The sequence below is a fragment of the Choloepus didactylus genome, chromosome 1, assembly GCF_015220235.1.
Source record: "Choloepus didactylus isolate mChoDid1 chromosome 1, mChoDid1.pri, whole genome shotgun sequence".
Lineage (NCBI taxonomy): Eukaryota > Metazoa > Chordata > Mammalia > Pilosa > Megalonychidae > Choloepus > Choloepus didactylus.
The window spans coordinates 105,299,695-105,313,494 of NC_051307.1; the positions used below are offsets into that span (position 1 = coordinate 105,299,695).

A 13,800-nucleotide genomic window follows, 5' to 3' on the forward strand; every position below is an offset into this window, starting at 1 on the left:
TACAAAATTAAATAACAAGAAAACTAACAAAAAATAATTGGCAATTAACTAAAAAATAACTAATAAAGCTAAACATAAAAAAGTAAATAACTAAAAATAACTGTAAAACTAATTTTAAAAGTAATAAATCTAAAAGAAAGCATCTCAGAAGTTAACTTGGAAACAAGCTCTGTCTGAAACCAGCCAACGCTGGAATTAGGCAATTCAAGCAGCACATGAGCAGTGTCTGGGGATTTTAGTAAAAAAAAAAAAAAAAAAATTCCCAGCCCCCAGGCTGGAGGCTCCCAGTCTGCGGCCTCCGCTGGGTTTGGGTGAGCTACTGACTCCTCCAAGGCTAAGTGGTTCTAAACTGACTTTGTTCCCTTCCTCCCCACATTACCTCCACCCCCTCGAGAAATTTGGCACTATCTTAAGATACTTTGGTTGTCACAACTTGGCCAGTGGGTGTTGCTGGCATCTAGCGGGTAGAGGCGGGAGATGCTGCTAAATGCCCTACAAGGCGTGGGGCAGCCCTCCACCGCAAAGAATCACCCGGCCCAGAGTGTCAAAAGCGCCAGCTCTGGGGAACCGTGGGCTGAGCCCTGCAGCCGTGGGCTCCGCGGGCCTCTCAGGCTTTGGGGGCAGCTCAGAGGCCCCGCAGGCAGGGACCCGGAGGAGGGGGCTCCGCGGGGCGGGGGTGGGGGGGCCCCCAGAGCGCTCTTTGGCCTCCCGCAGGGCCGCACGTCCGCAGGCTCCGAGGCTCGTTGGGGCTTTCTGCTTCAGGGTGGGCGGCGGCCTCAGCACCCAGTACAGCCTCTCCCGGGAACCGAGACGGCCACCGGGCGGCTCAGCCGCGCCCAGCACCGGGTGCTGACGGCTCGGGGAGGGCGCCGGGAACCAGCGTCAGTTCTCCGGGGAAGGGGTCCTCAGGCAGCCCTTGCCCGCCTGCGCTGCTTTTGCCTGGAAACTAGTCGTCTCCCCTGCAGAAGCAACCGCTGGACGCCCCACGGAGCTCCTCGGTTTTGTTTGTTCTCCTGCAATTCCAAGGAGAAAGTCAGAGAAACAATGGATAACAAATTCGCTTACTTTTCTTTCCTCTTTCCTACTCACCTTTCCTCCACATCGCGTTCTTCTGTGTCTCCCTGGAGGCTCTCTCCCGTCCCCAGCGGAACAGATTTGCAGGAGCAGGTTTCGTAACTGTTGTCCAACTGGAAGATTCTCGAGAGCTGGAAGGGAGGGGACCATGGCGCACCCTGGAGCTCCCGGGGGCGGGGGGCGCAGGTCCGCGCGAGGCCCACAGGGGGGTTCCCTGCAGCAGGATGGGGCCCAGCCCAGCTCTCCCCAACTCGGATCCCCAGCAGGAGCCCCTAATTCTGCACCCAGCGCTTTGCTAAGGAAATGGGCGATGTGGGGGTGGACTGGGAGGGCCTAAAACCACTTTGAAGATCCATGACCTCAGTTTCCGGGATTAGGAGGGTCTTTCAGGGTGAGACTCATGAAAGGGGGGGAGAGAGGGATTGGGGAGAGGAAGAGAAAGCAGGAGGAATGAGAGAGAATATGAAAGAAATAAGGAATTAAATTACACTCAGCCCACTGCTCTCCTTTTCCATGTCTTCTGCACCTTCGCCATCTTCCAAGGTTTCCGTGGAGATAAACTCCCTGCTGGAGCTGCATAAAGGAAAAGGAACAGAAAGAAAAAACCGGGAAGAACGTGGGCCCCATGGAGCGGGAGGACTGGTCCCCCCTGCCAATGGCAGGCTGTGGCAGGCAGCGCTGTCCTCAGGATGACTCTGCCCCATCTCTCTTATTCTCCCAGGGCCTAGGCTGCTTCACCTGGACAACAAGGGACGATGGGTCTGTGAGCTCCAGGTTCTCTTTTCCAGCTCTGAACTGGGTGTTCAAGGGCCCACACCTCTTTGTTCCTCCAAGGAAACAGTCATTGTCTGCAATTTTTTTTCCTGCATGCCTGATACCCTTCCTACCATCCCTCCTTTCCTCCTTCCTCCTCTTTCTTTTCCATCTTCCCTCTTTCTCAATCCCCTAATTACTATCTATTTCCTGTCTCCTTGGCAGCCTCTACCTTTCCCAATTTCCATATGGAAAAATCAGAGGAACAAGCAGATACATTCTGCTTCTCTCTCCAGTGATCAATTAGCTAACCAGTGGATTATATCCATTTCATAGCTATTCTAGGCCCGGGGTTGGATTCGACACTAACACCCAGTGACTGCTTTGCACCTCGTGTAATATTAGGCATTGGTCAAACTTTAAGTCTCACAGCCATGCTGACAGGGTCTTAGCCCCTTGTTACAGATGAGGAGACTGAGATAGGAAAGCTTTAATCACTTGGCCAAGCTCTTTAGCCTGTGAGCACTGAGGCTGGGTTCTATACCATCCCTGCCCTTATGGCCACACTCTAGAAAAGACATGGTCTCTGCCTTCACACCGCTCACAAGTCACGTTAGGGAGACAAGCCATCTGCATAAAAGATCCAACATGAGGCAGCACCAGACAGAGGGTTAGCTGCATAACTAATCCCTTAGGAGGAACAGAGGGCACAGGTGAAAGGCCTTACGTGAGCAGTGGAGAGAGCCTCCGCCCTGCGCGAACCAGAAGGACCATGTCTCTGGGCTCCGCGGCCTCAGTGCCCCCGATGGTGCCCGGGCTGCCGGAGACCAGGGAGGCACCACTGGGAGCCAGGGGGTGGTGGGCAGGGCTTTGAGACCTCCATAAGCCACAGACCACCCACAGCCCGAGGGGGCAGGGCTGGGGGGCAAGATGGGACCTGAAAGACCTAATCTAAGTTCCAGATACTCAGAAGGGTCAATGGCACCTCAGGGTAAAATGGCTGCCTTGGGCTGGGCGCCGCCCTCCCCACCTCCTGAGGGACCCTGCAGAAAGCAAGGAGTGGAGTGGGGGACTTTGGCGGAGGACTGAGCACAGAAGGGCTCTCAAATAGTGGGTGAAGGTTGACAGAATTATTTGAGGGGTCACCTAGAACATTCTCTACCTCCAGGGAAGGATTTGCCTGAGCTTGGAAAGAGGAACAATCCTCCAATCCTCCAAGCGCTTCAGTGACCTAGATTCTGCCTCCCTGTTGGTGGACCCCCTCACGTCCTGCAACAAAGAAGAGAAAGACAAAGGATCCACTTGGACAGTCACGCGGCAGGCACGGGGCCTCCTCAGCTCGCGGTGCCACAGGTGAGTGGGTGATGCCTGGGCACCGCCGAGCCACCCAGTTTAGTCTAGAGCAGGGATCTCCTAAGGTCTTAAAGTAAGATATAAATTTTACATCTTGACACAGTAGACACACACATGCAGACACGTATATTAAAACAAGTTTTATGCAACAATGTGTACCTTTACTTTGAGTTATGCCCTTAAATATTTTCTATACTGTTATTTCATTTTAAAAAATTGCTGGTCTCCTACAAGGGATCTAAGATGGCGGCATAGAGAGGAGTGGAAACTAAGTAGTCCCCCTGGAACAACTGAAAAAAAAAAACAGAAACAACTAGTAAATAATCCGGAATAACTGCAGGGGGACAAACATGACTGTCCACTCATCATACACTAACCTGAATTGGGAGGAATGCCCGAGATCACAGCATAAAATCTGTAAGTAAGAACTGCAGATCCAAATCGGGAGACCCCTCCCCCACAGCTCGAACTACAAACCCTTGTGTTGCCAGAGAGATGCTCTCTCCCAGCAAGCGAATATAGCTCAGCTGAGCTCCAACTGGAGTTTTAATTAGTGAGTGTGAACTGCTCACTACGAAGTATGAATTCCCAGCAAGCAGACAGAGGCTTTGGGTGATGACTGACCTTGGAGAGCCGGAGGGTCACCTCGGACTAGCTCTGTTCCTTTTTCGACTCAGTGGAGAAAGCCTCGGCCATTTTCAGTTCCCAGTTCTGTTACCCAGACAAGGCTATAGCACAGGTAGAGAGAGACCATTGAAATGCTAATGACCTCCCCCTAGGATGTCTATCTTCTCTAAGAGGAAAGGGGTGGGGCCCAGCTCCACTACCTGCCTTTCATTCAGAACTTACACCAGTCAAGAATTATATGCTAATCTTTGCCCCTGCACAGCTCAGTGGCCTGGGGCTTCCCTTGAGGGATGATGCGTACTAGTGACGTAGCACAGCCTTCCCTCAGCAGAGGTCCTGGAAAATCACAGCTGAGAATGGGGGCCCCCTCGGAAAACCCAGGGACTCGATGCCAATGCCGGTGGTTTGCGGGTCAGTGACGGAGAGGGTCTGGGGCAGAACTGAAATGAAGGCTTAGACTCTTGCAACAGCCTTGAATCTCTGGGATCACCTGGGAGGTCTGAATATTAAAGTGGCCCTGCCTCGCTGACCACCCAGACACACGCACCACGTTCAGGGCCAACAGCTCCAACAACAAACCCAAACTGAATTCACCAACTGAACTCCACAAATATCATTTCCCCACACACCACAGAGACAGAGTTGGGGACAACTGACTTGAGGGGTATAGGTGACTCGCAGACACCATCTGCTGGTTAGTTAGAAAAGTGTACACCATCAACTTGTATTTCTGAAAAATTAGATTGGTATTTTTTTTTTACAACTTGAAAGAATCCTATAAAGCAAAGCAAATGCCAAGAGGCCAAAAGCAACAGAAAATCTTAATGCATATGATAAAAACAGATGATATGGAGAACCCGATCCCAAACACCCAAATCAAAAGATCAGAAGAGACACAGTACTTGGCACAATTAATCAAAGAATTACAGACAGGCAACAAGAGCATGGCTCGGGATATAAAGGACATGAAGAAGAGCATGGCACAGGATATAAAGGACATAAAGAAGACCCTAGAAGAGCATAAAGAAGAAATTGCAAGAGTAAATAAAAAAATGGAATACCTTATGGAAATAAAAGAAACAGCTGGCCAAATTAAAAAGACTCTGGATTCTCATAATACAAGATTAGAGGAAGTTGAACAACAACTCAGCCTCCTCAAGGACCACAGAACAGAAAATGAAAGAACAAAAGAAAGAATGGGGAAAAAATAAAAAAAATCGAAATGGATCTCAGGGATATGATAGATAAAATAAAACCTCCAAATTTAAGACTCATTGGTGTCCCAGAAGGGGAAGCGAAGGGTAAAGGTCTTGAAAGAGTATTCAAAGAAATTGTTGGGGAAAACTTCCCCAACCTTCTACACAATATAAATACACAAAGCATAAATGCCCAGTGAACTCCAAATAGAATAAATCCAAATAAACCCACTCCAAGACATATTCTGATCAGACTCTCAAATACTGAAGAGAAGGAGCAAGTCCTGAAAGCAGCAAGAGAAAAGCAATTCACCACATACAAAGGAAACAACATAAGACTAAGTTGTGACTACTCAGCGGCCACCATGGAAGTGAGAAGGCAGTGGCATAACATATTTAAAACTCTGAGAGAGAAAATTTTCCAACCAAGAATACTTTATCCAGCAATACTCTCCTTCAAATTTGAGGGATAGCTTAAATTTTTCACAGACAAACAAATGCTGAGAGACTTTGCCAATAAAAGACCTGCCCTACTTCAGATACTAAAGGAAACCCTACCAAAAGAGAAATGAAGAAAGGAGAAAGAGATATAGAGAATTTTAACGGACATATATAGAACCTTACATCCCAAATCACCAGGACACTCATTTTTCTCTAGTGATCACGGATCTTTCTCCAGAATGGACCATATGCTGGGACATAAAACAAGCCTCAGTAAATTAAAAAAAAAAAAAAAAATTGAACATATTCAAAGCACATTCTGTGACCACAATGGAATACAAATAGAAGTCAGTAATTTTTTAATTGTAACTTCACTATTTACTTCCTATAAGATATAAAATACACAAACTCTAATGAAAAATCAGTGGTTTTGAACTCAATGTAAAATATGTAATTTTTGACAAGAACTATATAAAGGTGGGGGAATGGAGGAGTATAGGTACATAGTTTATGTGTCCAATTGAAATTAATTTGATATCAAAGAAAAACAAGATTGTTATGGATTTAAGGGTTTAATTTTAAGCCCCACAGTAAACACAAAGAAATTATCAGAGAATATGACCATAGACATGAAAAGTAGAGTATGGGTTAAGAGAAATGGGAGAAGGGGCAATGGGGAGTTAAGAAGTGAGTGTAGGGTTGCTGTTTGGGGTGAAGGGAAATTTCTAGTAATGGATGGTAGGAAGGTGATAGCATTACAATATTCTAAATGTGATTAATCCCACTAATGGAATGCTAGGGAGGGGGTGGAATGGGAAGATTTAGGCTGTATATATGTTTCCACAGTTCAGAAAAAAAAGAAAGATAGTCTAAATAAATGAAAATTGAATGCCAAGGATGAACTTGGATGGGATCTGAGGATGGAGGACAGGAGGCTCAAAGGGACACAGATGGGACATAAGGAAAAGGAAATATAGAATATAAGCTTTGTATCATTGTTGAATCTCTTGTACTTCTTAGCTGCGCTTAATGGGATTGCATAAAAGAATGTTCTTGTTCATGGGAATTGTATATATGAATTATAGTGTTTGTTCAAGGATGTGTGCAGCTAGCTCTCATATGTTCAGAAGACAGAGCAATAGATGATAGATGATAGATGATAGATAGGGAGAGAGGGAGGGAGGGAAAGAAATAGCGGTCTGACAACATGTTAAAGTTAGTGGATCGGGGTATCAGGGGGGTCAGGGTATGCTGGAGTTCTGTGTATGGGGTTTGTATTGTTTTTGCAACTGTTCCTATAACTTTGAATTTATTTCAAAATAAAACGTAAAAAAAAAATTGCTGGTCCACTCAAAAGGATATGTATTATAGGATTCCACTTATAGGAAATATCTAAAATAGGCAAATTTACAGAGACAGAAAGTGGATGATGGGTTTATCGGGGCTAAAAAAAAAAAGTTTTGGTAATGGATGGTGGTGATGATCGCACAATCCTGTGAATTTAATTAATGCCACTGCATTCTACACTTAAAAATGGTTAAACGGCAAATTTCATGGTATGTATATGTTGCCACAATAAAATTTTTTTAAAATGCTAATCCATACCTCCTGAATTAATCTTATAACCTACTAGTGAGTTAAAACCCACGGTTGGAGAACCACCACTCTAGGGCAGGGCAGAGGGAGAAAAAAAGGAAGAGAAGCAGAAGGGAAACAGTGGGGACAAGGGAGAGAAAGGTTGAAAGAAGGTGATGGCGAGAGAGGACAGAGGAGGAAAGGAGTTTTGTGGGAGGTGGTGGGGGCAGCAGGAATGCTCACCATCATGTCCTCTTGGGGGGCATCTCTTCTAACACAAACCACAGCCCACTCTGGGCACTTAGGCATATCTTTTCCATTGGATCCCAGACTACTTGGAGACAGGGAAAATACCTTTTTTACTTCTGTAAACCCAAAAGCTCCTGGCAGAGGAATTTTTAGAATCAGGCAAAATCTTAGAAAATATCCCCCAATCAAAGCTTCTCATTCTACAGAGGAGGGAACTGTGGCTCCCGGGGTCAACCAGCCAGCCAGCGACTATTGACCACCAGGCCTGGGGCAGAATCAGAATTTTAAGATGGTGTACATTTTTGAAAAAGAATGGGGTGATTTTTATTCTCCACCGATTTCCCCCAGTGTTTGGGGGAAAACATAACTCTCAAAGGCTCCAGGACACTCCCAGTCTATATGCCAAAATAAACACAAAGAGTGATAGGTACAGCCTGATGATATAAATGGGAAAGGTTGGCCATGAAAATTCGTACTTGTAAGAACTCAGGAGCATTCCCTCTTCCCTCCCTTCAACCTTCCTAGATAGTGGTTTGTAAATATAAATGTTTTAGGGATTAGTTTTAAGAATACTGGGTTATTTTGCTTCATCAAGTTAAATTAATCTATTTAGAGGCTGACTTTGTAAAGAGTTTAAATTATGCTGATCAGAAAACACTTTTTTGTTGTCGGTGTCAGACTGAAAAAATCATGCTAGATCATTTTGCTCGAAATTTGGCTTTTCACTTTTTGTCCACTAGAGGGCGTAATAGGACCACTGTTTTTCCATCTAGTTCACCAGAATTCCCCTATAGATTTTAAATGGTGAAACTATATATTTTTTGGATTAATCTTTTTCTTTCTCCTAATAGAAGAGAAAGGTAAATATTTAATATATAATTTAGGAAAACTTATAGCACAGAAATGGAGTCATTTTCACTGGGATAGTTGTAGTTGCTTTAAGGAAGCTTTATAAATGGTTCAGCTGCTTTGGAAAACAGTCTGGCAGTTCCTCAAATTATTAAACATAGAGTTACCATATGACCCAGCAATTCCACTCCTAGGTATATATCCAAAAGAAATTGTTCTAGTTTGCTAATGCTGCCGGAATGCAAAACACCAGAGATGGATTGGCTTTTATAAAAGGGGGTTTATTTGGTTACACAGTTACAGTCTTAAGGCCATAAAGTGTCCAAGGTAACACATCAGCAATTGGGTACCTTCACTGGAGGATGGCCAATGGTGTCTGGAAAACCTCTGTAGCTGGGAAGGTACATGGCTGGCATCTGCTCCAAAGTTCTGGTTTCAAAATGGCTTTCTCCCAGGACATTCCTCTCTAGGCTGCAGTTCCTCAAAAAATGTCACTTTTAGTTGCACTTGGGGTATTTGTCCTCTCTTAGCTGCTCCGGAGCAAGAGTCTGCTTTCAATGGCTGTCGTCAAAATGTCTCTCATCTGCAGCTCTTGTACTTTCTTCTAAGTGTCTCTCTTGGCTGTAGCTCCTCTTCAAAATGTCACTCTCAGCTGCACTGAGTTCCTTCTGTTTGTCAGCTCATTTATATGGCTCCACTGATCAAGGCCCACCCTGAATGGGTGGGGCCATGCCTCCATGGAAATAGCTCATCAGAGTTATTACCCACAGTTGGATGGGGCATATTTCCATGCAAACAACAATAATCTAAATGTTCCAACTTAATCCCCACTAATATGTCTGCCCCACAAGATTGCATCAAAGAATTTGGCTTTTTCTGGGGGACATAATACATTCAAACCAGCACAGAAATTAAATACTGCTCTGAGATTCTCTATTTGCTACTGTTAATCTGCTAATCTTATGTCCACGCAAAAACTTGTACACAAATGTTAGTGGCAGCATTAGTCATAATAGCCAATAGGTGGAAACAACCCAAATGTCTGTCAAATTACAAATGGATAGACAAAATGTGGTACATCCATACAATTCGTTTTACTCTTTGGCAAGTAAAACGAATGAAGCACTGATACATATTAGAACACAGAACAACCTCAAAAACATTATCCTAAGTGAAAGAAGTCAGTGACAAAAGACCACACCGTGTATAATTCCACTTATATGAAATGTCCAGAATAGGCAAATCTATAGAAACAGAAAGTAAATTAGTGGTTGCCTAGGGCTTGAGACAGCATTGGGGTTAAATAGGGAGTGACTGCTAATGGATCCAGGGTTTCTTTTGGAGGTGATGAAATGTTCTAAAATTGTGATGATGATTGCACAACTTTGTGAATATGCTAAAAACCATTGAGCTGATGGGGAAGGCACTTCAAGTGGGTGACTTGTATGGCACATGCACTGTGTGTCAATAAAGCTTTTAAATTTTTTAAAACTAAAAAGGAGATTCTCAGTTCCCTGAAGCCTGAGCCCCAGATTTCATCTTCCTCCTTTGGAGGAACAGTGGATGGTACTAAAGTGCTAACATGAATGAACGGTTACTCTTAACCAGGTGCTGCGCTAGGAGCTCCTTGTCATTAAATCCTCACAGGTGTCACCACCATATTGTTAAAGAAAAGATTAAGAATTTAAGGCACATAGAGACTTGTTCAAAGAGACAGCACCTGGTTTGAGCCTTGATGTGTAAGACAAGCCCTTGCTTAACCACATGCTATTGCCAACAAAATAACTGCTGCCTTGTGGTTAGTATTAGTTTCTGCCAAATCTGCCCCAACGGTACGTGGAAGGAGGGATCTTAGGTTACGGAGCTGAATCAGAGACCTTTTGCTAAGTTTTACCTGATGAACCCGAGTTTAAATGCGTACATTTCGATGAGCATGTCTCTGAAGTGTATACTTCCTGAGTTACTCATAATCACTGAGTGGGAATTGATAGCATTCTTTTAAAAATAAAAACACTTGTAGTAAAGCTAAGAAAATGAGTAATCAATGTGAACTCTCAAAGCATTTGATGTTTCTTTTAAAGGGAAAAAAAGTACCTAACCCAGTAATCTTTGCATGCTGCATAAAGAAGCATATTTCAGTCTGAAAGAAAAATAAAAAGCACTCAAATGTATCAATTTTTAATTTATTTTACAAACATGCACATTTGAGTACACAAGTATAAAAGGAACTAGGCCACAAAACACTGAGAATACGGTAAGCATGTATTTAAATGTGTATTTCTTGATTTTTTTTTTTTTCTCAGAAGTTCAGAAGAAAGTTTCTGCAGTCCCTGGCTCACTTGGTCCTAGAATCCTCTCCTACTTCTTGCTCCCATCCTGCTGAGCTCCCAGCATGCCTTGCTTGAGGGAAAAGTCAAGAGAACTGGGACAGTGATAAGAATCGCATTCTCTATTCAGGTGTTTTCCCTGCTATAAGAGTAACAGGAGCTGTGGTCTCAACCTCCATGAATACAGAATGTCCTTCCATTTACTTAGGACTTTGATTTTGTTAACAATGTTCTGTAGTTTTCTGTGTACAAGTCCTTTACATCCTTGATTAGATTTATTCCTAAATATTTGATTCTTTTAGTTGCTATCGTAAATGGATTTTTTTTCTTGATTTCCTCTCACATTGTTCATTACTAGTGTATAGAAACATTGTCAATTTTTGTGCAGTGATCTAGTACCCCACCATTTTGCTGAATTCATTTATTAGCTCTAGTAGCCTTTTTTTTTTTAATTTTATTTTGAAATAAATTCAAAGTTACAGGAACAGTTGCAAAAACAATACAAAACCCATACACAGAACTCCAGCATACCCCGACCCCCCTTCCCCAATACCCCGATCCACCAACTTTAACATCCTGTCACATCACCATTTCTTTCTTTCTCTTCCTCCCTCCCTCCCTATCATCCATCGTCTATTGCTCTGTCTTCTGAACGTATGAGAGCAAGCTGCACACATCCTTGAACAAACAATATAATTCACATATACATTTCCCATGAACAAGAACATTCCTTTATGTATTCTCATTAAGTGCAGCTAGGAAGTTCAAGAAATTCAACATTGATACAAAGCTTACATTCTATATTTCCTTTTTTTTTTTTCCTTATGTCCCAACTCTGTCCCTTTGAGCCTCCTTTCCTCCATCCTCAGATCCCATCCAGGATCATCCTTGGCATTTAATTGTCATTGCCTATTTAGACTGTCTTTTTCTCTTTTTTTTTTTCTCAATTGTGGAAACATATATACAGCCTAAATCTTCTCATTCCAACCCCTCCCTAGCATTCCATTAGTGGGATTAATTACATTTAGAATGTTGTAATGCTATCACCTTCCTACCATCCATTACTAGAAATTTCCCTTCACCCCAAACAGCAATCCTACACTCATTTCTTAACTCCCCGTTGCCCCTTCCCCCACTTCTTGTAACCCATACTCTACTTTTCATCTCTATGGTCATAATCTCTGATAATTTCTTTGTGTTTACTATGGGGCTTAAATTGAACCTCTTAAATCTATAACAATCTTGTTTTTCTTTGATACCAACTTAACTTCAATAGGAGACATAAACTATGTTCCTATACTCCTCCATTCCCCCACCTTTATGTAGTTCTTGTCAGAAATTACTTATTATACATTGTGCCAGTTTGAATGTATTATGTCCCCCAAACACCATTATCTTTGATGTAATCTTGTGTGGGCAGATGTTATGTGCCCCACCCAGCTGTGGGTGATGACTCTGGATAATTTCCATGGAGGTATTGCTCTGCCCATTCAGGGTGGGTCTAAGTTGATACCCCAAGTGCAACTAAGAGCAACATTTTCGAGGAACTGCAGCCTAGAGAGGAATATCCTAGGAGAAAGCTGTTTTAAAACCAGAACTTTGGAGCAGACGCCAGCCACATGCCTTCCCAGCTAACAGAGGTTTTCCGGACACCATTGGCCATCCTCCAGTGAAGGTACCCGATTGCTGATTTGTTACCTTGGACACTTTATGGCCTTGGGACTGTAATTGTGTAACCAAATAAACCCCCTTTATAAAAGCCGATCTATTTCTGGTGTTTTGCATCCTGGCAGCATTAGCAAACTAGGACATACATTGAGTCCAAAGCCACTGATTTGTCATTAGAGTTTATGTATTTTATATCTTGTAGGAAGTAAATAGTGGAGTTACAAATCAAAAATTGTTGACTTCTATTTGTATCACATTGTGGTCAGAGAATGTAATGTGCTTTGAATATATTCAGTTGTTTTGTTGTTGTTTTTTTAATTTATTGAGGCTTGTTTTATGTCCCAGCATATGGTCCATTCTGGAGAAAGATCCGTGATCACTAGAGAAAAATGTGTGTCCTGGTGATTGGGATGTAATGTTCTATACATGTCTGTTAAATTTCTCTATATCTCTGTCTCCTTTCTTTGTTTCTCTGACAGTAGGGTTCCCTTTAGTATCTGAAGTAGGGCAGGTCTTTTATTAGCAAAATCTCTCAGCATTTGTTTGTCTGTGAAAAATTTAAGCTCTCCCTCAAATTTGAAGGAGAGTTTTGCTGGACAAAGTATTCTTGGTTGGAAATTTCTCTCTCTCAGAATTTTAAATATGTCATTCCACTGCCTTCTCACCTCCATGGTGACCACTGAGTAGTCACAACTTAGTCTTATGTTGTTTCCTTTGTATGTGGTGAATTGCTTTTTTCTTGCTGCTTTCAGAACTTGCTCCTTCTCTTCAGTATTTGATAGTCTGCTCAGAATATGTCTTGGAGTGGGTTTATTTGGATTTATTCTGTTTGGAGTTCGCTGGGCATTTATGCTTTGTGTATTTATATTGTGTAGAAGGTTGGGGAAGTTTTCCCCAACAATTTCTTTGAATACTCTTTCAAGACCTTTACCCTTCGCTTCCCCTTCTGGGACACCAATGAGTCTTAAATTTGGAGGTTTTATTTTATCTATCATATCCCTGAGATCCATTTCGATTTTTTCGATTTTTTTCCCCCATTCTTTCTTTTGTTCTTTCATTTTCCATTCTGCGGTCATCAAGGACACTGAGTTGTTGTTCAACTTCCTCTAATCTTGTATTATGAGTATCCAGAGTCTTTTTAATTTGGCCAACAATTTCTTTTATTTCCATAAGATCTTCTATTTTTTTATTTACTCTTACAATTTCTCCTTTATGCTCTTCTAGGGTCTCCTTTATGTCCTTTATATCCTGTGCCATGCTCTTCTTCATGTCCTTTATGTCCTGTGCCATGCTCTCATTGTTTGATTTTAGGTCTTTGATTAATTGTGCCAAGTACTGTGTCTCTGCTGATCTTTTGATTTGGGTGTTTGGGTTTGGGTTCTCCATATTGTCTGGTTTTATCATATGCTTTAAGATTTTCTGTTATTTTTGGCCTCTAGGCATTTGCTTTACTTGATAGGGTTCTTTCTGGATATAATACCGATATCTAATTTTTCAGATCTACAGCTTGGTGGCGTATACTTTCTCTAACTAGCCAGCAGATGGCGTTCATGAGTCACCTATTCCCCTCAAGTCAGTTCTCTTCAACTTTGTCTTTGTGGTGTGTGGGGATCTGATTCTTGTTGGGTTCAATTGGTGCACTAAGTTTGGGTGTGTTGTTGGTGCTGTCCACCCTGAATGTGGGGTGT

At 42.8% G+C, this 13,800-nt stretch overlaps 1 protein-coding gene across 1 annotated transcript; it reads right to left on the reverse strand.

Annotated features, from left to right (window-relative positions):
• Nucleotides 1–325: 325 nt before the first annotated feature.
• Nucleotides 326–7,268, reverse strand: LOC119519634. The gene is made up of 5 exons (XM_037817430.1): nucleotides 7,263–7,268; nucleotides 2,555–2,745; nucleotides 1,563–1,647; nucleotides 1,090–1,369; nucleotides 326–1,013 (listed from the first exon to the last, which is right to left on the reverse strand). Exons 1-5 carry the CDS (start codon nucleotides 7,266–7,268, stop codon nucleotides 883–885), a joined length of 693 nt encoding a protein of 230 aa, XP_037673358.1. The 3' UTR covers nucleotides 326–882.
• Nucleotides 7,269–13,800: the final 6,532 nt, after the last annotated feature.